Here is a 22760-nt window from a genome sequence, read left to right on the forward strand (position 1 = left end):
AAAATTGTCTTTGTTATCCCTTTCTCCTTTTTTATGAACATTTTCACTACTGACTACTTTAATCGTTTGTGAAACTGACCACCCCTAAAGGAAAAATTACAAATGTGACTAAGTATTGGGCTAACATTTGCAGCACCATACATTAGTATACATATCCATGAGAGTCTTTAGTCTTCAATGTTTTACTTATCAACTCCATCTCCCCCTTTTCAGTATCACAGAAATGTATTTTGGATACTGATGTGGGAAAGCCATTGTCTAAGATATTTATGTGATTTCCTGTAGAAACTAAGTTTTTAACTCATCTGCTATATTCAGAAGGTGATAATACTGTAAATATATCTGACTTACAAGTGACAGAAAAAATTTACTACTACTGACTTTATATCCTCAATGGCATGCTACTGGGGCCAGACACCTCCTTCGCAAATGATCATATTGTTTTAATACCACATACCATGTGATTTTTGCCTTCTTACTAATATTTTAAGCACCTTGCAGCACTGATTGTAAAAGGCAACTACAGCTCTGTTGTAGCTGTTTGTAATGTTTTGATACACAAGAGCTATCCAGAAAGTTGGAGACTTGTGGTCTGTCGCAGCAGTACGCATCCAGCGGTGGTAGTGTGTGGCCTGTGTCTCTGCTTCTTTGCTTTCTGTGACATGATAAAATGTGCGGTGCAATAGAAAAGCCCGCCACATGTAAGGTGCGTTCTGTGATTAGCTTTTTTTGGGAAAAAATTGCATATCAGTTTAAATTTGTCATGATCTGTGTGATGTGTATGGAAAAGAAATAGTGAGTGAAAGCTGAGTGAAGCTATCGTGCATTGATTTTAAAAATGACCGTACCATGGTTCACAGTGAGGACCACAGTGGTAGGCCTAGCTTTGTGAATAAAGACCTGCTAATGACAAAAGTAGTTAAAATCATCATTCCACAATTATGGAATTTTCACAAAATTTCTCCCAAATTTCACAGAGATTAGTGCATTAAATTTTGGCAGAGAAGCTTGGTTACAACAAATTTTGGGCTATGTAGGTTTCCAAAATCTGAAAACCACAAAAAACAGAGTGTGGCTGCAACACTGACCTTCCTCAAAGATTATGAGAAAAGTGGTAACAAAGTTGTCGATCATATTGTAACTGAGGAAGAGATTTGTGTGAAATGTCAGTTGTGAAAGAAAAAGGCAGTCAGTGGAATGGTGACACACAAATTCTACCAAGAAACAAAGGTAGTGTTTGCAAATGCTATCAGCAAGAAAAATCATAACTATTGTGGTTTGGGACTCTAAGGGAGTGATTCTTGTTGATTTCCTAAAAGATACAAAACAAGTATTAGAGAAAACTTAGTGCAAAAATTGTGTTATTTCAAGACAATGCACCTTCACACACAGCCAATCGTACCCGAGAGCTACTAAGGGGTTTTGGATGGGAGATGTTCAATTATCCATCATACATCCCGGATCTGGGCCCGAGCGACTATCTCCTCCTCCCACCAATGGAAACATGGCTCACTACACAACATTTTAATAATGACACTTAACTGTGTGCCAGTATAAACCAATGGTTGCAATTGCAGGCAGCAGATTTCTACAGAGACAGTACTTAAAACTTTGTGCCACGGTATGATTAGTACCTCAGTTTGAATGGTGATTATGTAGAAAACTAGCTTAAGAGAGTGCCTTTCAAATGTTGTTGTTGTGGTCTTCAGTACTGAGACTGGTTTGATGCAGCTCTCCATGCTGCTCTATCCTGTGCAAGCTTCTTCGTCTCCCAGTACGTACTGCAACCTACATCCTTCTGAATCTCCTTAGTGTATTCATCTCTTGGTCTCCCTCTACGATTTTTACCCTCCACGCTGCCCTCCAATACTAAATTGGTGATCCCTTGATGCCTCAGAACATGTCCTACCAACCGATCCCTTCTTCTAGTCAAGTTGTGCCACAAACGTCTCTTCTCCCCAATCCTATTCAGTATCTCCTCATTAGTTATGTGATCTACCCATCTAACCTTCAGCATTCTTCTGTAGCACCACATTTCTAAAAAGTTTCTATTCTCTTCTTGTCGAAACTATTTATCGTCCATGTTTCCATACAAATACTTTCAGAAATGACTTCCTGACACTTAAATCTATATTCGATGTTAGCAAATTTCTCTTCAGAAACGTTTTCCTTGCCATTGCCAGTCTACATTTTATATCCTCTCTACTTCGACCATCATCAGTTATTTTGCTCCCCAAATAGCAAAACTCCTTTACCACTTTAAGTGTCTCATTTCCTAATCTAATTCCCTCAGCATCACCCGACTTAATTTGACTACATTCCATGATCCTCGTTTTGCTTTTGTTGATGTTCATCTTATATCCTCCCTTCAAGACACTATCCATTCTGTTCAACTGCTCTTCCAAGTCCTTTGCTGTCTCTGACAGAATTACAATGTCGTTGGCGAACCTCAAAGTTTTTATTTCTTCTCCGTGGATTTTAATTCCTACTCCAAATTTTTCTTTTGTCTCCTTCACTGCTTGCTCAATATACAGATTAAATAACATCGGGGACAGGCTACAATCCTGTCTCACTCCCTTCCCAACCACTGCTTCCCTTTCATGTCCCTCGACTCTTATAACTGCTATCTGGTTTCTGTGCAAATTGTAAATAGCCTTTCGCTCCCTGTATTTTACCCCTGCCACCTTCAGAATTAGAAAGAGAGTATTCCAGTCAACATTGTCAAAAGCTTTCTCTAAGTCTAGAAATGCTAGAAAGGTATGTTTTCCTTTCCTCAATCTAGCTTCTAAGATAAATCGTAGGCTCAGTATTGCCTCACGTGTTCCAATATTTCTACAGAATCCAAACTGATCTTCCCTGAGGTCGGCTTCTACTAGTTTTTCCATTCGTCTGTAAAGAATTCATGTTAGTATTTTGCAGCTGTGGCTTATTAAACTGATTGTTCGGTAATTTTCACATCTGTCAACACCTGCTTTCTTTGGGATTGGAATTATTATATTCTTCTTGAAGTCTGAGGGTAATTCGCCTGTCTCATACATCTTGCTCACCAGATGGTAGAGTTTTGTCAGGACTGGCTCTCCCAAGGCTCAGTAGTTCTAATGGAATGTGGTCTACTCCCGGGGCCTTGTTTCGACTCAGGTCTTTCAGTGCTCTGTCAAACTCTTCACGCAGTATCATATCTCCCATTTCATCTTCATCTACATCCTCTCCTATTTCTATGATATTGTCCTGAAGTACATCACCCTTGTACAGACCCTCTATATACTCCTTCCACCTTTCTACTTTCCCTTCTTTGCTTAGAACTGGGTTTCCATCTGAGCTCTTGATATTCATACAAGTGGTTCTCTTTTCTCCAAAGGTATCTTTAATTTTCCTGTAGGCTGTATCTATCTTACCTCTACTGAGATAAGCCTCTACATCCTTACATTTGTCCTCTAGCCATCCCTGCTTAGCCATTTTGCACTTCCTGTCGATCTCATTTTTGAGATGTTTGTATTCCTTTTTGCCTGCTTCATTCACTGCATTTTTATATTTTCTCCTTTCATCAATTACATTCAATATTTCTTCTGTTACCCAAGGGTTCCTACTAGCCCTCGTCTTTTTACCTACTAGATCCTCTGCTGCCTTCACTACTTCATCTCTCAAAGCTACCCATTCTTCTTCTACTGTATTTCTTTCCCCCATTCCTGTCAATTGTTCCCTTATGCTCTCCCTGAAACTCCTCTGGTTTAGTCAGTTTATCCAGGTTCCATCTCCTTAAATTCCAACTTTTTGCAGTTTCTTCAGTTTTAATCTACAGTTCATAACCAATAGATTGTGGTCAGAGTCCACATCTTCCCCTGGAAATGTCCTACAATTGAAAACCTGGTTCCTAAATCTCTGTCTTACCATTATATAATCTATCTGAAACCTGTCAGTATCTCCAGGCTTCTTCCATGTATACGACCTTCTTTTACGATTCTTGGACCAAGTGTCAGCTATGATTAAGTTGTGCTCTGTGCAAAATTCTACCAGACGGCTTCCTCTTTCATTTCTTAGCCCCAGTCCATATTCACCTACTATGTTTCCTTCTCTCCCTTTTCCTACTACCGAATTCCAGTCACCCATGACTATTACATTTTCGTCTCCCTTCACTATCTGAATAATTTATTTTATTTCATCATACATTTCTTCAATTTCTTCATCATCTGCAGAGCTAGTTGGCATATAATATTGCACTACTGTAGTTGGTGTGGGCTTCGTATCTATCTTGGCCACATTAATGCGTTCACTATGCTGTTTGTAGTAGCTTACCCACACTCCTATTTTTTTATTCATTATTAAACCTACTCCTGCATTACCCCTATTTGATTGTGTATTTATAATCCTGTATTCGCCTGACCAGAAGCCTTGTTCCTCCTGCCACCGAACTTCACTAATTCCCACTATATCTAACTTTAACCTATCCATTTCCCTTTTTAAATTTTCTAACCTACCTGCCCGATTAAGGGATCTGACATTCCACGCTCCAATCCGTAGAACGCCAGTTTTCTTTCTCCTGATGACGACGTCCTCCTGAGTAGTCCCCGCCCAGAGATCCGAATGGGGGACTATTTTACCTCCGGAATATTTTACCCAAGAGGACGCCATCATCATTTAACCATACACTAAAGCTGCATGCCCTTGGGAAAAATTTCAAATGTATGTAATAAAGTTTGGTTTTTCCACATTTTTTTTATATTGAAATGTCTATTATTTTCTAGATAGCCCTCGTAATTCCACTTTGTTATACATTATTTCCTTATGCCACTAATCAGCCACCTAGATTGCCTGTTAGTCCTAGTACCAAATAAACTTTCAAAGAGCAAGAGAAATATGTTGGATACAGCATTATATTTATTGTCTGTTATCAGCACTATAGACATCCTGTCACACTTGTTCTTTAATGAGGCTTAAAAACGTGTGTGTTGCCGCTAGCACAAATTCATAAGGGCATTTACCCTTTTACTAACAAAATGACCTTTAATAATAAAGAATCAACAAAAAGTAGTCTATAGTTGTGCTACCGTTTACTTACACTTTGGCTAGAAAAAATACAATGATGAGAATTTACGAGATCTTCTAATGTTAAAGTCAGCACATACAACTAATTTTTGGTACTTTCTATTAAGTGGACCAAGATATTACTGTAGCATGAACAGAAATCTCTTGAAACCAGAGCTAGGGCACCTACATGCAACTACAATTATGAAGTTTAGTTTCACTAAATTCAGCTGCTCCTGCATGACATTGAGTGACTTCTACAGAATAGTGCATCGATATGTTGGAGGATTCAAATGGAATACTGTTTTTCACATACTTGGCCATGCCCATGTTCTACAAAGAGCTCCATGAAAAATAAGCACTTAATCTGTATGCCCTATAGAAAGCCACTGATTTGTTACCACAGTCTAACATAACAGTTGTGACACTCCATTCCGTTTTTATTGCCCACAGTGGTAGCAGCACCCCAAGTGACACTTCTGAATTTAATATCGAATGAGCGTAAATTCTAGTGTGTATAATGATTTGTAACACAGTTTTTACAATAGGGAGTTTTTGCAGTGCTATAAAAATTGATGACTACTAACAGCACATTTGTCATTACTTAGTTTCCTAAGGACTCTGGGAGGTACATTACAGGACAGTTTATTTACTATTCACATATAATGTACAGACATTTACTGAACAGTGTTGTTTTTCTTTAATAACAACAAACAAATTGGTAGTAAACACCAAAAGACGTAACCTTTTGCAGAAAGATGTCGTACATGTACCCAACAAAGCAAGAATTTTATTTGCTACACTTTCAGCTAAGTTAGTGAATGTGGAATTTAGGAAACATGTATGGAATATAATAGCTGCTTTAATGTACCACTTGTGCAACCACAGCTGTAGTTTGAGGGAAAACCACAAAGACATTATAATAAATTGTCAAAAGCATTAAAACTGTTTCCCAACACAGAAGAAACCACTTCCACTATTGTTGCTAAATCTGAGCCACAAATGGGAAGAATCTTCAACACTTTCACTTTTGAAGCAAAAGTAATGAAATTTACAAAAGTATTCATGTGTTAAAAAGTTGAGTGAAATGTAAGAATGGGTGAATCTTTAGTCTTTTATAAAAAGTTGTAAGTGTCAAGGAAAGTGCCTACAATAATAACAACAGACGGCAAGAGAAATATATGCTTCTCATGCATGAAATATGTGTGTACACTTGTTTTCAGCACAAAAAGCTTTAAATATACACACATTTTAAAGTAATTTTTATTAATACGTTGTAACATATGTCATTAAATCAGTGTGATTCTGCTGTTTCTACATGTATTTTGTTATATTTCCTGTATCTTGCTAATTTACTAACATATGGAATACAAAAATATACCAACTGTTTTGTTAATTAAGTAGAAAATAATTTAATTGTAAATTGAAGGTGGAGGGGGAGAAAGGAAAGGGAAGGAAAGGAACGATTTATATCAGCTGTATCAGTACTTTACGCAGAATCAGCAGCAACCAGTGAAAATGTGGGCCAGACTGGATTTGAAACTGGGATCTCCGGTTTACTAGGCAGTTGCATTAACCACTGCAGCACCTGGACACAGTGTTCATCGCAATTTTGTGGACTATCTGGGCACGCTTCCTGGCTGATCCACATTCCCACCTAGTGCCACTTATCCTCAGTTCCCTTCCATGTCCTCCATGCTTGCTACTTTCAGATTTCTGCAGTATCTCTAATGTAATTGTGCATCTGAAAGAACAGACATCACTCATTCATATTATTGATTTGCCTCGATGGGCAATGAATCCACCACCTTCACTGCAGATGCACAATTACGTTCGAACTCGTGCAAGAATCTCAAAGTAGTGGGCATGGAGACATGGACGGGTTGCAGATAAGTGGCACTAGTTGGGAATGTGGGTTGATCGGGAGGTGTGCCAAGGTAGTCTGTGCAATTTTGATGAACACTGTGTCTGGGTGGTGCAGTAGTTAATGCAGCTGCCTAGTAAGCAGGAGATAATGGGTGTGAATCTCGGTCCAGCACACATTTTCACTTGTTGCCACTGGTTCCACCTAAAGTCGTGAGGCGGCTCACATCAATAGTTCCTTCCCTTCGCTTCTGTTTCCTTTCCTTTCTCTCCCCCTCCACCTTCACTTTACATACCGTATCTACTCGAATCTAAGCCGCAGTTTTTTTCCGGTTTTTGTAATCCAAAAAACCGCCTGCGGCTTAGAATCGAGTGCAAAGTAAGCGGAAGTTCTGAAAAATGTTGGTAGGTACCGCCACAACTAACTTCTGCCGTCAAATATATGTAGCGCTACACAGGCATGCTTTGCAGGCAGAAAGATAAATACTAGAGCCAAAACCTCTGCGTCAGTAAATAAATTTAAAAAAAGGTGGAAGACGAGCTTTTTTCTCCGCCCTGAGTTTCGACCCTTGCATTTTCATACATTATCCAACGAAGTAAATACAAATGCCGTATTCTTCATCCTCAAATGTGGCAGCATTTCAATGTACTATGAAAATCCGATTGGCAAGACTGTTTGGGATGTTTGTCAATATGGCCAACTCTACGTTCTGAATTTTTTTCCTACATGTGAAAAGAGATGGTTGCAAATAGGAACTTTTATGAATTGTGAATCACATGCAGTATTCTCTTCACCATAAGAATAATACGAATATAAACATTTTGCCATGTATTCTTTCGTGTTTGCTGCTATCTCATTTAAATCCTGTCTGCCTAATAAACTACGAAACTATAGTGAGACAACAGCAAACGTGGAAGAATATACATATCATGTCATGTTTATATTCATATTATTCTTATACCTAATAGTGATACAGTCAGAAATGAAGCACGGCAATTGACTAGATTTTTAAATCTAAGACGACTCTAATTTCTGTGCAGAATGTAATGTACGAAAGAGGCGGCTGCAAAGATTTTCAAACGGAGAAAAATTTTCGCTAAACTCTCGTTCAGAACATCTTCTATCATATGCAGTCTATTATTTGGTTCTTGCTGATCATTATCAAAGAAAGCAGCAAAGAAAACAAAATGCAGTCTTTTGCCTTGTTTCGCTGATGAGCCGATTCCTTTAAAAAAAAAAAAAAGCGGCATTAGCGCGCACAAAAGCAAGCCATGCTGCGAGCGGCGGCAGGTCATAAACACTCATTATCAGAATTCGACAAACAATGCATGACACAGTAAAATAATGCATTTTCAGCTTAGAGTGACGTAAACACCTATAACGAAGAGAACGGCACTTATCAGATCAAAGAAAAATAAGCAATCAATTCAAACCAGATGAAGCACGTGAAAAAGGAAGGGTACCCTTATAAATACGGACGGAGCACCTGACGCATAGCAATGGCTACCTGGTAAAGCTTAACTGCTAAGCTTACGACTCGAACCAAATTACTGTAGCTGTATCGTCATTCATTCGACCTAAATTGTGTCTCATGTTACAATGGACCAACTTTGTTTCGATTTGGAGGTGCGGCCTAAAACTTTTCTCTCCCCTTGAATTTCGAGTCTCAAATTTCAGGTGCGGCTCAGTGTTCAAGTAGTGCTCTGATATACCAGTAACTTCAGAGTCAACGTCTATAAGTAGTTCGCTATATTCATCTCTAATATTTCTTATATTTTGATGAAAAAGGGATGGGGTGGAAGAGAGAGAGAGAGAGAGAGATAGTGGACAATTACTGACCGGTTTCTTTGTTACCGAGATTTTCAAATGTTTTTGAGAGAGAGATGTATAGAAGAGTGGTAGCATACTTCAGCAGACATGTTTTACTGTCAGGCTTACTGTTTGGTTTCAGGAAAGCAGTATTCTCCGTGTGAGACTCTATTAGGGCTAAACAGTAAGTTGAGGACAGTGAAAAATGAACATTTTTGTTGTTTGAACAAAAGCATTTAATTGTGTGGACCATGCAATAATTCTGCATGAACCGAAACATTATGGGATTAGAGGAAAAGCTCGACAGTGATTCACTTCCCATCTGGAAAGTAGGGAAAGGAGGTTGTCCTCCAGTGTCAACAAACAGGAAAGAGGTTTTAAGTTGAATGTGACTGGAGTCACATAATTTAAGTGGGGTGCAATGCAACATAGATGGTTATCAGTGTGACATCAATGTTACACTTCCTATGTGTGATCTGTAACCCTTCTGTGTTAGATGTCAGTAGATGTATTTATTAAATTTTCTCCTGGTTGCCATTCTTAATGTTCGCTGAGGTTCCACTTAACTGTGTTGCAACAGTCTCCTTGAGCATGGATGGGTGCTGAAAGAGAATGTTAATTTTCTTCCATGTTACTTGAGGACGTGAACAACTGAACTTTAAACCTTCTCTTACAAAATATCGCCAATTTACAGTCTGTTGTATAACACAATTTGACTTTTTTTTTTTTTTTTATCAAGACAAGAAGTATTCTCTACATAAACCATTTGGACAGTCATTTGTCACGGCATCCATTGTAGCCATGACCTTTTTGCTTTTTAGCATTGTCTTCTAAACTCTTCAAACCGTAATGCCAAGCATCAAGCAGCCCCACACAGCTGGTGGAGACACTCACTTGCCATCCTGCCTTGTAGATGTGATGGGTTCAAGATGTTCTCCCATATGCCTGTATCATAATGCTATCCCACAGTTAGACATCCCAATACTTATTTATAGCTAAACATTGCAAACATCTTTCATTGTCATGAAAGCCTATAAGTGGGACTATCATTTCATGAAGAAGTCGTGTCACTCTTCAGGAGGTTGGGATGCCACATGGTCTGGGCTCATTGATTCTCTCCATACATAGCAATGTTCTGCCATCAAATGTGATAGTTAACACAAAAAATGTTCGCTTTACTGATGATGCAACTACCATTGTGAAAGATGTGGAATGTAGCTAATAAGGTAGTAAGAAACGCAGGTACATGACTTTCAGAGAACGTATTAACGCTTCACTGTAATAAAATGCACTTCATACAATTTTGATATAGAACTCTTGTAAAAGTGAAATTTTTTTGTCCAAAAGTGGTCAAACAGTCAGTGAAATGAACCATTTTAAATTATAGGACAGAGAGTAGGTGGAAGGCTTTCTTGGAAGTACCATGTTCAAGACCTTGTGTAGAAACTAAATGCTGCTTTCTTTACTGTAAGAATGACCTCTACCATCTCTGACAAGCAACATGAAGGCTTTACTTGCTTTGCTTACTTTCGTTTTGTTTTACATCATATGTATGATACCGCAGCATAGTTTGGTAATTTGCTGATAGTCAGTGCTGGTCGCAAACATGGTGAGTTCTGGTGCGGAGTGAGCTTTCTGTGTGTTGGAGTTCAACAAAAACAAGTGTGCTACAGCTGTTCAACAGATGTTTGGAACTGAGTGCGGTAAGAAGCCACCATCAAGAAAGGTCCTTTACCATGGACACAACAAATTTGTTATGACAGGTTACTTGTGCCCGGCAAAGAGAAGCGGACATCCCAGTGTGAGTGAAGTGAAAGTGGAGCGTGAATGAGCCATTGTTCTTCACCGAGAGCACTATCACTGGGTATTTCTACTCGAAAATGTTGCAGCAATGGCTGATGCCTCAAATGCAATCGCACTCTGCGTTCATCTTTCAGCAGGATGGGGCTCCACCCCATTTTCATCGTGAAGTTCGTGGGTACCTGAACACAGAGCTGCTGCATCGATGGATCGACCGTGCTATAGAAAGGGACAGCTGTTTCATAAAATGGCCTCCCTGATCACCAGATCTCACTCCGTGTGACTTTTTTTCTGTGGGGACACATTAAAGATCTGGTGTATGTACCACCTCTACCACGTGATGTAGCAGAGCTCAGGGAGAGAATATGGGAAGTGACAGCCACAGTCGATGATGGCATGCTGGGACGGGTATGGCAAGAATTCGATTACCGTATTGACACCTGCCGGGTCACTCATGGTTCAAATATTGAATGTTTGTAAAAAAAAAACTTTTGGAGTTTATCTTCAAAATGAAATATGTATGACATATGTACAATGTTTAGTTCTTGTGCAATAAATAATTGAAAGTGTTCCCGGACTTTACATACACCCTGTATTTTGGAGCAACTCTGTGCACACACTAAGAATGTTCTTAGCTCAGAAAAGTGTGGCCAGATTGATTTTCAGTGTAGGTTCATGAACTTTGTGTGAGCCATGCCTTCCTTATACAACAGAGTCCCACTAAACCGAACCATGGTAATCTGAACGTTCGGTTAATACGAACATGAAAAATGTTAGTCTAAGTATGGACAACTGTATGGTAATCTTCTGTACATACACACTATTTTAATTTACACAGTACAGTAAACATGTATTAGAAAAATTGACAAGAAAACATTAGGTTTAAACAAACAATGAAAGAAAAGCTGTAAAACTTACTAAAATACAACGGACATTTTATCCCTACTTTTTAGATGACAAAAACTCAGTCATTGTTTTTCGGTGTAAAGAAGACAGTCTGTTATGTGACGCATAGTTGCATCATCATCTTGTAAACATCAAATCAGCAGGTGTGGCAGGGGGCTGTTGCTCCAAATAACGTAGCGCGAGGTCAAAGGCTTCTGCTGCATCACTGTGTGGCACCAGCTCTCCTTTGTCGCCGTCAGGCTCATTGTCACTTCCATCGCAGCAGTCCACTTCTTCATGGTCTTGAGTCACAGCAGCAACTAAATCAGCGTCATAAGGTTCTCCACACATGCCCCATCCGCTGCCATCCACTCATCTACGTCTCCTTAACATCCAGGGATTGTCTGTGTCATTTGCAGTAGATTTTACTCTTCATTTTCAACTAGGTGGTCCTGAAATTCAAGAGATGTCCACAGTTGTCTCCACAATTTTCTCAGAGTATTTTCTGAAGTATGCTGCTATGCCTCAGCGGCCCAATAAACAACATCCTTCACATTGGTCTTTTTTATTTTGTCCACTAAAGGAATGCTATCATCTTGGATCAGCATTCTTAAAAATTGTTTTCTGTAAATCAGTTTTGATGTTTGCAGTACACCCTGGCCCATCAACTGCAGAAGTGGTGTAACATTTGGCGGCATAAACTTCACCACAATTTCTCCATCCATAATTACTCAGTGCTGGGGTGAGATGGCGCGTTATCAATCAGAAAGATTACATGGGGAGACAAATGATTTTCCTTAGAAAACAGTCAAACAGAGGGAACAAACTGGCTGTCATGTTACAGTTTTTAAAAGCTCTGGGCCTAGCAGATTCACCGATCAGCATTAAAGGCAGCTTGTGATTACCAGCAGCATTGGTGCATGCTAATGAAGTCACACGATCTTTGCTCATTTTAAAACCAGGAGCATGGTCTTCTGCTTTTGATGCCAGGCTTTTTATTGGCAATGCCCTAAAATTAAGGCCAGTCTCATCAGCGTTATTAATTTGTTGGGGAGAATACTTTCCGTCTCTTATCATTTTTTCGAACTCACCCAAGTATTCCTTCGCTGCATCACAATCAGAAGAAAGCTTCTCTCCAGTAATTGTTAGCTGACAGATTCCATGATGTTTTTTGAATCTGTCCATCCAACCCATACTCACACTAAAAGGCTCATCACCATTCATTAACAAAGCGCTTTGCGGGCCAACTGGCAGTGCACCGACTTCAGACACTACGAAGGTGTCAACAATGCACAACAGGGGCAGGGAGTGAGAGTGAGCCATTGTCCCACACTTGTTCCCATTTCTTACCATGGTGAACCTACTTATCGGCTTGGTATACTTCATTCTAGAAACTTGTCACCATAATTCTGGCTAATCCAAAAAAATCCCCCTTTCAGGTTGCCTATCTAACAGCTTCCAGAGACAGCAAAAATTTGATTTGCGATATTTCACGTAATTATTGATTTGTCGTAGTGTGCTCATTAAACGTTTAACACAATAAGTCAAGTATTAATGTTAGAAACTGTGCATATGTCTCAGACAGTGCAACTTAAGGTATGCAAATTGCTTAGACTATATTCATCCAGTATTTGAAAATGAGAGCACTGTGTGACTTCCAGCAAACTTTACACATAATTTCAAGCCATTAAAAACTTTTTCTCTACATCCATCACTATTTGAGAATGAGAGCACTTAGTGACTTACAACAAGCTTTACACATAATATATAATTTCAAATCATTACAAAAAATTTTCTGTTTGAACCTCCCTTCGTTCACACACACCAGAGGATAACAAATGAAAGGAAAATACTTTATTGCTTACTGTATTTCTACAATTCATGCAGTACAACTGCCACATCAAGCACGATGTTTTAATTTGCAGACAGTATCCATATACACCACTGAATGTACTTGCAAAATTATGTCAATGAATAACACACAACTCATGAGATAAGACACAATAAATATTGATATGCATGAGAAACTACATTTTTGCATATAATGGAGTAGAAATTACCAAGACTATACTAGTAAAAAGACTTGCACTAGATGTACGAACACCACCAGACAGGATCTCCCAGCCAATAATGCTATATGATAATTTCATTTAAGACATTAACTCATTTCAAAAGTGATCAGAAATTTGAAGCTGTTTTATTCATCAGAGTTTTGAGTCTTTAAAGAATCAGGGTTTCCTGGTATTTCTCTAAAGGGCCATGAAATTGTAAGACAAATGAATATTGAAAAATTATCTGAAGACTGACAAAACAGAAAAAGGTGTAACAAAAAGTTGACAGAAGACTATCAAAATAGAGCAGAATTTATTTGGTGCTTCATCTGCCATTATCTTAAAAAATAAGTGCTACATCAGTGAAAATGAAACATTTATTAAAGGTATTTATTTGAGACACTGTTACACAAAAGGAGAAGGAAATCGGACAATTTCGATGGTGAATACTCTGTTTGTTGAAAGAGAACATGGTTCATTTCAGAGAAGTAATATTTCCCATTTAGTTATGGCAATTGACATATGTATTAAAGAGCTCGTAGTAGAAAGTTTGAAACCTATGAATTAAAGATGTGACGTGCCTGGAGGTTGCAGCCATCGCACTGTGACTGACGTTCATAGCAGGTGCATTAACGAGCGGTTCACATGAAGTGGCTGTGGCCTGTGCCTAATGGCAGTGTGTGATGAAAATGTGTTTCCCAGTTTTCTTGCTGTAAAAAGTACTTTTTGTTAATAAAGCAAAACTGCATCAACTTCCGGAGTAAGTTTTCTGGTAGACGTTCTCCTTTCTTTGTGAAAAATTTTATTCACTATATAATACTTCTAGTTTGATTTTGAGAAAACTGATTGGTACAGAAAGTTGCTTTTTTTGTATCTCCTAGTTTCACATCATAGCCTGATGATGGTGGCTATTTTTTTCAATACTGGCTACAATTATTGTGACACTTGGGTATTTAGTAACCTAGCACATAAAATGTTAAGGGTTTGTTATTGCCAACTTCTTTAAATTTGGTTCACATTATGAGATACATTGCTGCATACTAAATGCGGCTAACATATCAAAATTTTTATTAAAGCTGTTACAAAAGCCATATCTCACAAAAATTATGAGGGAAATAGAAGTTGTGTTTCATTTGAGGGCGCTGGCACCGAGTTGTCTGCATGGTTGCACCACATACAGGTAGCCAGCAGCTAGAATTGTTCTTCGTTTCTTCAGCCATCAGCAGTTCATGGAAGTTAATGTACATTTCTCGAACTGAGTGATCTCAGGTAATCGTTGTTCTTGCTATTAGAAAAAAGTGATAAAAAAGAAAACATCCTACTCCAGCAGTTACATGGCGGAAAAGCTGCAAGACATCCCATCTTTAAGCCAATGCTTGACTGAAGGTACTTTATGATACTTATCAGTCATCATTTATTAAATTATGACAAAATTTTCAGTCAGTTCTTCAAGTGAAATATTGACCAGTTTAAGTGTGTTCCAGATCTGGTCAAATATCATCTCAGGAAGGGTGCGTGAAATAGATATTTGTCCCAACAATACTGAACAAAAATTAGCCGTAACACTAAAATTAGCCGTAACACTAAGGTAGAAAATTAAAACACTTTATATACTACAGTGCCGTATTTCGCAATTGTTTTGTTGTGGAAAAATGGAAACCATTGACAGTGAACTGAAATTTGGCACCCTGCCAGACACTGAAAAATCAGTTAGGTTCAGTTACATGACTGTCAGTAAAATTCACGTTTTGGTGGTGATAAATGTGTGTCAATGTTAATAGATGGGGGATGCTGAAAATGCTGACTGAAAAACTCTGAGGAATTTGTGATTTTCCAGGTTGAAACTCATTTGCAATGACATCATCTTCACTTATTTGCTCCAGTCTAGCCACACATTTTTGACAGACATTACTACATGTCTGAAAAATAAATCATTAAATTTCTTAATAATAAACTTGGACATTGGTTTCCATTAGTTTTTCATCCTTTACAACTGTAAACGACATTTTTGTAGCAGATATTGTAAGTAACTGTTTTGCTAACAGCACTGTACTGTACGCTGTGGCTACACTGCACTCTGAGCCTTTCTGTTGATCACTAACTAGTGCCATTACTCAAACAAGACACTGTTCATTTATGATGCACTCTTATGACACAGTTATCTACTCCAAACAACATTACATCTATTGAATACTTTGTGTTATGAAAATATTGTTATTTTCCAGTTAGTGCAAAACATTTATAAATTGTATTGTAGACATACACATTGTATACAGTATGCTTTTTGTGCTTAACTGTAATTCTTCAGTCTTTCTGTGAGCAGAATATATTCTACAGAATTGAGGTAGGGTTGTGTGTGTAGTTCCAGATGTCTTGCCAACACTCAGAAAACAGATACTTTAATTTTGAAAATATATCATTTGCAATAACCTCAGTAATGCAGGGAACAGAAAGTGGAATTGATGCTTAGATTACCCTGATATCCTTCAAGGTCCACTTCTGTACTTCAGGTGTCCTGTGTAGAACCTTTAAGCCAGCTTAGGAAATTGCGTATCCAAAGTCAAAATGATTTAAGAAACATTCCATATCAGAAAGGGGACTAATATTATATTTTGCTACTTACTTATATCTTGTGCAGATCTCCCTTGCTCACCCAATTTGCTTTCGTTTACTGAAACATTAATGTTACTGCATTGTATAGACTAGAGTACTATTCAGTATATCAATATAAAACTTCATCTCTGCATTATGATTATATATTTTGTCTATTCAGTTCAACTGTTACAAGATAATGTTGACTGTTTGTGTTTCTATGTCTTCTTGTCGGTAATATTAATCTTACTTTGTCCCATTTCATTTGTCTGATACATTGAACTGTTAACTACTCTCTTTTTCTCTGATAACAACAGTTAATGGCAGTAAATATTGCATTTTAAATTAAGATACATATATTCTTGCAGCAGTGCTGTGGGGAATTCTAAGGCGCTTAGCTTCTCTGCTCCTAGTGCGATCAATTTGGATTTCTCGCAAGTTAAATTTGAGGATGAAACACATGATATGTGTGATGAATCTTCTATTCCTCAGCCTGAAGCACTTAAACGGTGAGTAACTGTTTTTTGAAGCTTAAACATTTTTCCTGTGAAGGAGTCATATTAAGAATTAACACTATGTAATGTATCATATTATTCACTTAGACTGTCCCAAGAAAAAATTAGTTTGTTAGTCACATCCATCCTGGGAGTGTAGGATGCACCAGCTTTGCAAAAGCTGCAATCATATATTTTTCATGTGCCTTTTAGAGATTTCAGAATGAACTACTACCAGAGACAATATCTGAACAAACGGTGGCTGGAGTGGCCGTGCGGTTCTAGGCGCTACAGTCTGGAACCGCGTAACCGCTGCGGTCGCAGGTTCGAATCCTGCCTCGGGCATGGATGTGTGTGATGTCCTTAGTTCTAAGTTCTAGGGGACTGATGACCACAACAGTTAAGTCCCATAGTGCTCAGAGCCATCTGAACAAACAAGTATGAGTACATGGAAAAGGACATAGGTAAAACGTCCAAGTATCGTTAATCTTCCACTAGATGGAACATTAGAAGGGAAAAGTCATAAACACAGACACTGGTTAGATTTTGTGAAACAGATTATTGAGCAGTACTGGTTGTATTACTTGTCCCTACATGAAAAACTTGCACAAGAGAGGAAGAAATTGACAACATGGAACTATTTGAAGAGACTGATTATTTAATAAATAGATGAAGTAGATAAATAAACAAAATATGATAATGACTGAATGTCATTTATTAAAGAAATTCATCCATTGATCTTTTCAATACAGTGATTCAGGATCCTTGAAAACCACAACAATAATGAACATTTTGGTTCTTATGGCAGAATTGTGTGTAGTGATGCACTGTGAGAGTTTAAAACATAGGTCTTGAAGCAGAGGGAACTGTTAAGAAGAAACTTCTCCAGTTTTCTTTTAAAAATTGCTTTTCAATCTGTTGTGAATTGAATATTGTTGTGTAAATGACAAAAGACTTCATGCTGCAACATGACTCACTTGTGGTGAGCCAGATCAATAGACAGTTACAGCTTCCATGAGATCATAAAATAATGTCACAAATTACTTATATTGAGGAATAAGCTATTCAAGAATATTGCAGTATAAATTAAATGAAGTTGCATTGTTTTTAACAGACTTGCCCTTGCATTCAGAAGGATGGAATCTCTGATGGAGGCTTTAATCTCAACACAGCATTACTAATTTAGGTTTTATATGGTTTTCCAAGATTACTTCAGGTAATCGCTGGGAAGGATTTTACTATAAGGCCACTGCTTACTGTCCAATCCTTGTCAAATTAGACTTGTAAGTACGTGAATGCCTGTATACCTTAATTATTTTTTTCTTAAATTATAATGTCACGAAATGTCCAATATCTTTGTAAAAGTTATCCACAGATGAACCAATCTACTACTGAAACTAATAGCTATGGAACTGATGTTTATTAACCAAAAAATAGTTACTACATGAAGTGGTGTGTCAATGAAATGAGTTGTTTGAAAGCTACACATGTACCTCAAGGTTTAAGTTTTCCTCAGTATGTAGGCGAAAGAAAATCTCTCTTTTTCTGGTGGAATATTTACTACAAAAGGTGACATGAGGAGAGCCCTTAACTGCATCAGAGTGAAGCTTTCCTTTTCTGCCAGTGGACAATGAAGTAGTGTCAGTGACAGGCTCATTGTTTTCAAGTAGCTTCTATTTGTGATCCTAAAAAGTTTGTTAATGCTAACATGTCTGAAGGTGACAGAGCTTGTTTTTATTTATTTTCCTCTTTGTAGCTTGAAGGTTTTGTATTGTAGCTTAGTGCCACCTGCAATAATACATTCACACAGTTTTGAAAATAGTAACATAACCACCCTTACTTGAATTTTCTTGTCCACCAGTATCCAGTGAAGTAGTGCCAGCAACAGGCTCACTGTTTTATAGTAGCTTGCATTTGTATTCTTAAGAAGTTTCATAGTACAAATTCATGTCTAAAAACAACAGGGGCTCGTTTTTATTTTCTTTCAGATTTTAATATTTGGATGGGTAGGGAGTGTGTTTGCTGCTGGTGGATGCAGTAGGAGCTGACAACAATTTGCAAATCATGTTTATTGTCATATAGGCAATGCAGATTTAGAAAACATCATTCTTGTGAAACACAACTAACTCTTTACTCACGTGTAGTGTTGAGAGCTGTCGATAAAGGATTTCAAATTTATTCTGTATTTCTAGATTTCCGACCTTTTGACACTGTGCCTCACAAGTGGGTTTTAGTCACAATGCGTGCTTATGGAATATCGTCTCAGTTACATGACAGATTTCCTGTCGGAGAGGTCACAGTTCATATTAGCTGATGGAAAGTCATCTAATAAAACGTAAGTCATTTCTGGTTTTCCCCAAGGTAGTGTTACAAGCCCTCAGTTGTTCCTTATCTATATAAATGATTTAGGAGACAATCTGAGCAGCCATCTTAGGACGTTTACAGATGATGCTGTTATTTATTGTCTAGAAAAATGATCGGAAAATCAAAACCAATTGCAATACGATTTAGATAAGATATCTGTATTATGTGAAAATTGGCAACTGACCACAAGTAATGAAAAGTGTGAAGTAATCCACATGAGTGTAAGAGGAATCTGTTTAACTTCAATAACACAATAAATCAGACAAATCTAAAGACCGTAAATTCAACTAAATACCTAGGAAATACAATTACAAGCAATTTCAATTGCAAAGAACACACAGAAAATGTTGTGGGGAAGGCGAACTAGATAATGTGTCTTATTGGCAGAACACTTAGAAGATTCAACAGATCTACTTAAGAGATTGCCTACACTACACCTGGCCATCCTCTTTTTGAGTACTGCTGCATGCCTTAACAGATAAAATTAATGGAGTATAGTGAGAAAGTTCAGAGTATTATTGAGAAATAGGGAAGAGCATATCACGAGCATGATACAGGATTTAGGTTGGACAACCATAACACAAAAGTGTTTCTTGTTGTGGCAGAATCTCCTCACAAAATTTCAAACACCAGCTTTCTCCTCTGAATGCGAAAATATTTTGTTGCCACCAACCTAGATAGGGAGAAATGCTCTTCATAATAAAATAAGGGAAATCAGAGCTTGCACAAAAATACACAGGTATTCATTAGTTTTGTATGCTGTTCAAGTGTGCAATAACAGAGAATATTATTAAAGGTGGCTTGAGGAACACACTGCCAGGCAGTTAAGTGTGATTTGCAGAGTAGTTATGTAGATGTAGATATAGATGTAGACATAGCAGGACATGGTGTTTGACATTGCAGCTGTCTGTAGGCTGCTGCCTTGGAGTGCAGCAGTGTCAGAGAAATTGGTACATGACATGTGACACCTCAAGTGTCTCACTTATGGGCTCTGCTGATAAGGTATTTTCCTTTCCACCCAATGTAGGGAGGCCATGTCCACATCAGAGTGAATTCCAGGTTCTAATCTGTTTGCGAAACTCAAGCTGAGGTTGAATGTGCATGGCCTCGCCCATTTGTCCTGTCAGTGGACAATTGGCTGCTCTTTCATCAAGGTTTGGGAGGCACACAGGGGGAGGGATTTGTTTGTTATTGGGTACTCCATAGTTAGGCACATAATGGAGCCCCTTAGGGAAATGTCCAGCACTGAAAGAAATCCTATATGCACTCAGTTTGTGTGCCAGGACACCTCATCCAAATTGTGGAAGAGGTCCTATCTGTGCCTTTTTGGAATGAAGAGTACAGTCATCTTCAAATTGGGCTTATGTTGGCTCTAATGACTCTGTCACTTGGGTTCTGACTCCATCTATAGTTCCACCAGGTGGCTTGTGAAATTGGTAACACATTGCTTGCATGTTGCAAGCAGAACTTACAGTTCACAGTATTTTACCCAGAGTCATTGGGAGGGTCCATTGATTTGGAGCTGAGTGGGTATCCCAACCAGAGGCTCCATCAGTCCTGTGATGCTATTAGCTGCAGATTTATACATCTTCATTATAGGGTGGAGAATTACAGGATTTCCGTTGATAGATGAGGAGTGTATTACACAGAGGAAACAGTTACTCGGGTAGCAGACTACAAGAGGAGTACACATGGGTGATTGTGATTTTTTAGGCTAAGCAATAGTTTGAGATTCTCTTATGAAAGCTTGCTAGTCAATATGCAGAGAATGAAATTTGATAATGTGTGTGGTAAAGACACTTCCCGTTTCAGGATTTTAACATTAAATTGCTAAAGCATTCACAACAAAGTTGTTTACCATACACCAAGTTTTGATGTAACAGTCGTAGGATCATTCAAAGAAACTTTTTGCTCAGTAGCACAGAAGAACCTTGATAATATAGTATTAGTTGGAGACAAATATAACGTGCCGATTATAGATTGGGATGTCCATGAATACACTACAGGTGGTGTTGTCAGACAGTCTTACTAAGAAGTTCTCAATACTTTCTCTGAAACTGTCTTAAGCAACTAAGCTAGGTAGGTGCCTTTAGAAACCATGCAGGAGCAATCTGGATGTGTGTCACTGAAGATCCTGATGCGTGAAAAAGTCTAGAGGAGGACTTATCTAACAGTAGATGTCAAATGGCTAATGTTGCTACTCACAATGTTTATAGAACAACACCCTCGAGATGACTCTACAAATTAGAGTTGCAACATAGTGACTACATTAGTTAACATCCTGAATGAGGGCAAAATAAATCCCCTCCATTCCCAAAGCACATCATAAATAAACTGCTTATTGGCTTTCAGTGTGTGCTCTGCCACGGCCAATTTCTCCACTTGCCCCAACCTGCAATGTCGCTTATGCTCTTTGATACTGGCGTTAATTGATCGTCCAGTCATTCCGACATAAACTTTTCCGCATGTGCATGGTATACGGTATATTCCCGACATTGCAAGTGGGTCTCTTTTCTCCTTTGCCAATCTAAGACACTCTTTGATCTTCCGTGTCAGTTTGAAAATCGTCTTTACGCCATGTTTGCGCAATATACAGCCGATTCTGTCCGTCACTCTGGGAATGTATGGCAGAATGGCCGTACCCGAAATTTCTTTTTCTGGTTCCTTACTTCGCTGAGTGTTTGGCTCTGTTACACTTCTAATATAATTTGTGGAGTACCCATTGCTCCTCAGAACAGTTTCCAGGTGTTGCATTTCTCGTTTGAGGTGTTGCGGCTCACATACTCGTCCTGCTCTCGTAACGTTGGCGCGCCAGGTACATATAGTCTACGGCCATGAGCTCAGCTCCAGTTCACCACCAGCAATGGAGGGTGTAGCTTTGACAATGCCAGCCACTCGTGCTGGCGAAACGTCAGAAAAATCATTAGATGAACGTCGGCCGAAGAACCCGAGACAGAAGCCAACAGGCAGTTTGTCAACAAGTGGCCACGAAAGCCTTAACAATTTCACATCATAAAACAGTTCTCCCTTTCCTGTTCCCTTCTTAAAATATTTATTTGGCTGACTCATCCCAATTTCTATTTGCCATATTACCAGTCTTACTGTTAACCCAGGTATATGCATGTGACCAGTACCTCATACTCCATCCCTATTGATGGCAGAATAGATGTAATGAAGTGAAGAGTGATCTGTGAGAACATAAGTCTGATACATCAACTCATGATAAGGTTTATCCAGAATTTTGAATCTTCATGCCCACTATTAAATTATCAGTAAGAATTCACAGTTCACAATATTCTGTTTTTTATTTTTATTTTTTTATTTTCACAAAACCTTTTTTTCACTTACAGAGGTATCTCGAGCTTCCTGCCAACACTTACATTACAAAATGTTGGATATGTTAACTGGGTCTGTAACAGATATTTCCCTCATGTTATCTTTCTGGTCTTAATTGGTACTTGTCTTTTATCCATTTGTGTCTCAATTTCCTTTCAGCTGCTGTGTATATGAAGGTTTTTCTCGTGTAACTTTTTTTTTCTTTCAGAAGCAGTATAAATGATGAACGAGTGACTAGCCAGGACAGCATGCTAGTGCACAGTGTAGACCTAAGTTCGCAGACAGAAGTCTGGCGTTCCCTTAGCTGTCTTACTGATAGCACTGAGCAGAGTGGCCTCAACATTGACATATCAAATCGTGTGAGTTTGCACAGTTATACATTTTAGGAAGAGATGTAGTAGATGGAGAAAATTTCTATATATTGAGTGGTATGTAAGATGTTGACTGTGTTAAATTCTTGGGGTTGCAGCAAGATAGTAAATTTATTTGTGGAAGTAAACATAGACCTGGTTAAATGCTTGAACAAATGTGTAGCAGTAGTAC

The 22760-nt window shown here is 38.4% G+C and overlaps 1 protein-coding gene across 17 annotated transcripts in view; it reads left to right on the top strand.

The window, feature by feature from the left end:
• Window positions 1–22760, top strand: part of LOC126236282 (transmembrane protein 94) — a 538855-nt gene that overhangs the window by 365048 nt on the left and 151047 nt on the right. For 15 of the 17 annotated variants that reach the window (XM_049945449.1, XM_049945454.1, XM_049945456.1 and 12 more), the window contains 2 exons: window positions 16392–16532; window positions 22426–22576. In XM_049945449.1, the coding sequence (XP_049801406.1) occupies window positions 16392–16532; window positions 22426–22576 (292 nt within the window). The remainder of the gene's footprint in view (window positions 1–16391; window positions 16533–22425; window positions 22577–22760) is intronic. The other 2 variants (XM_049945452.1, XM_049945451.1) reach the window with 2 other exon arrangements.

Source organism: Schistocerca nitens, chromosome 2 (genome assembly GCF_023898315.1).
Source record: "Schistocerca nitens isolate TAMUIC-IGC-003100 chromosome 2, iqSchNite1.1, whole genome shotgun sequence".
NCBI classification, from domain to species: domain Eukaryota; kingdom Metazoa; phylum Arthropoda; class Insecta; order Orthoptera; family Acrididae; genus Schistocerca; species Schistocerca nitens.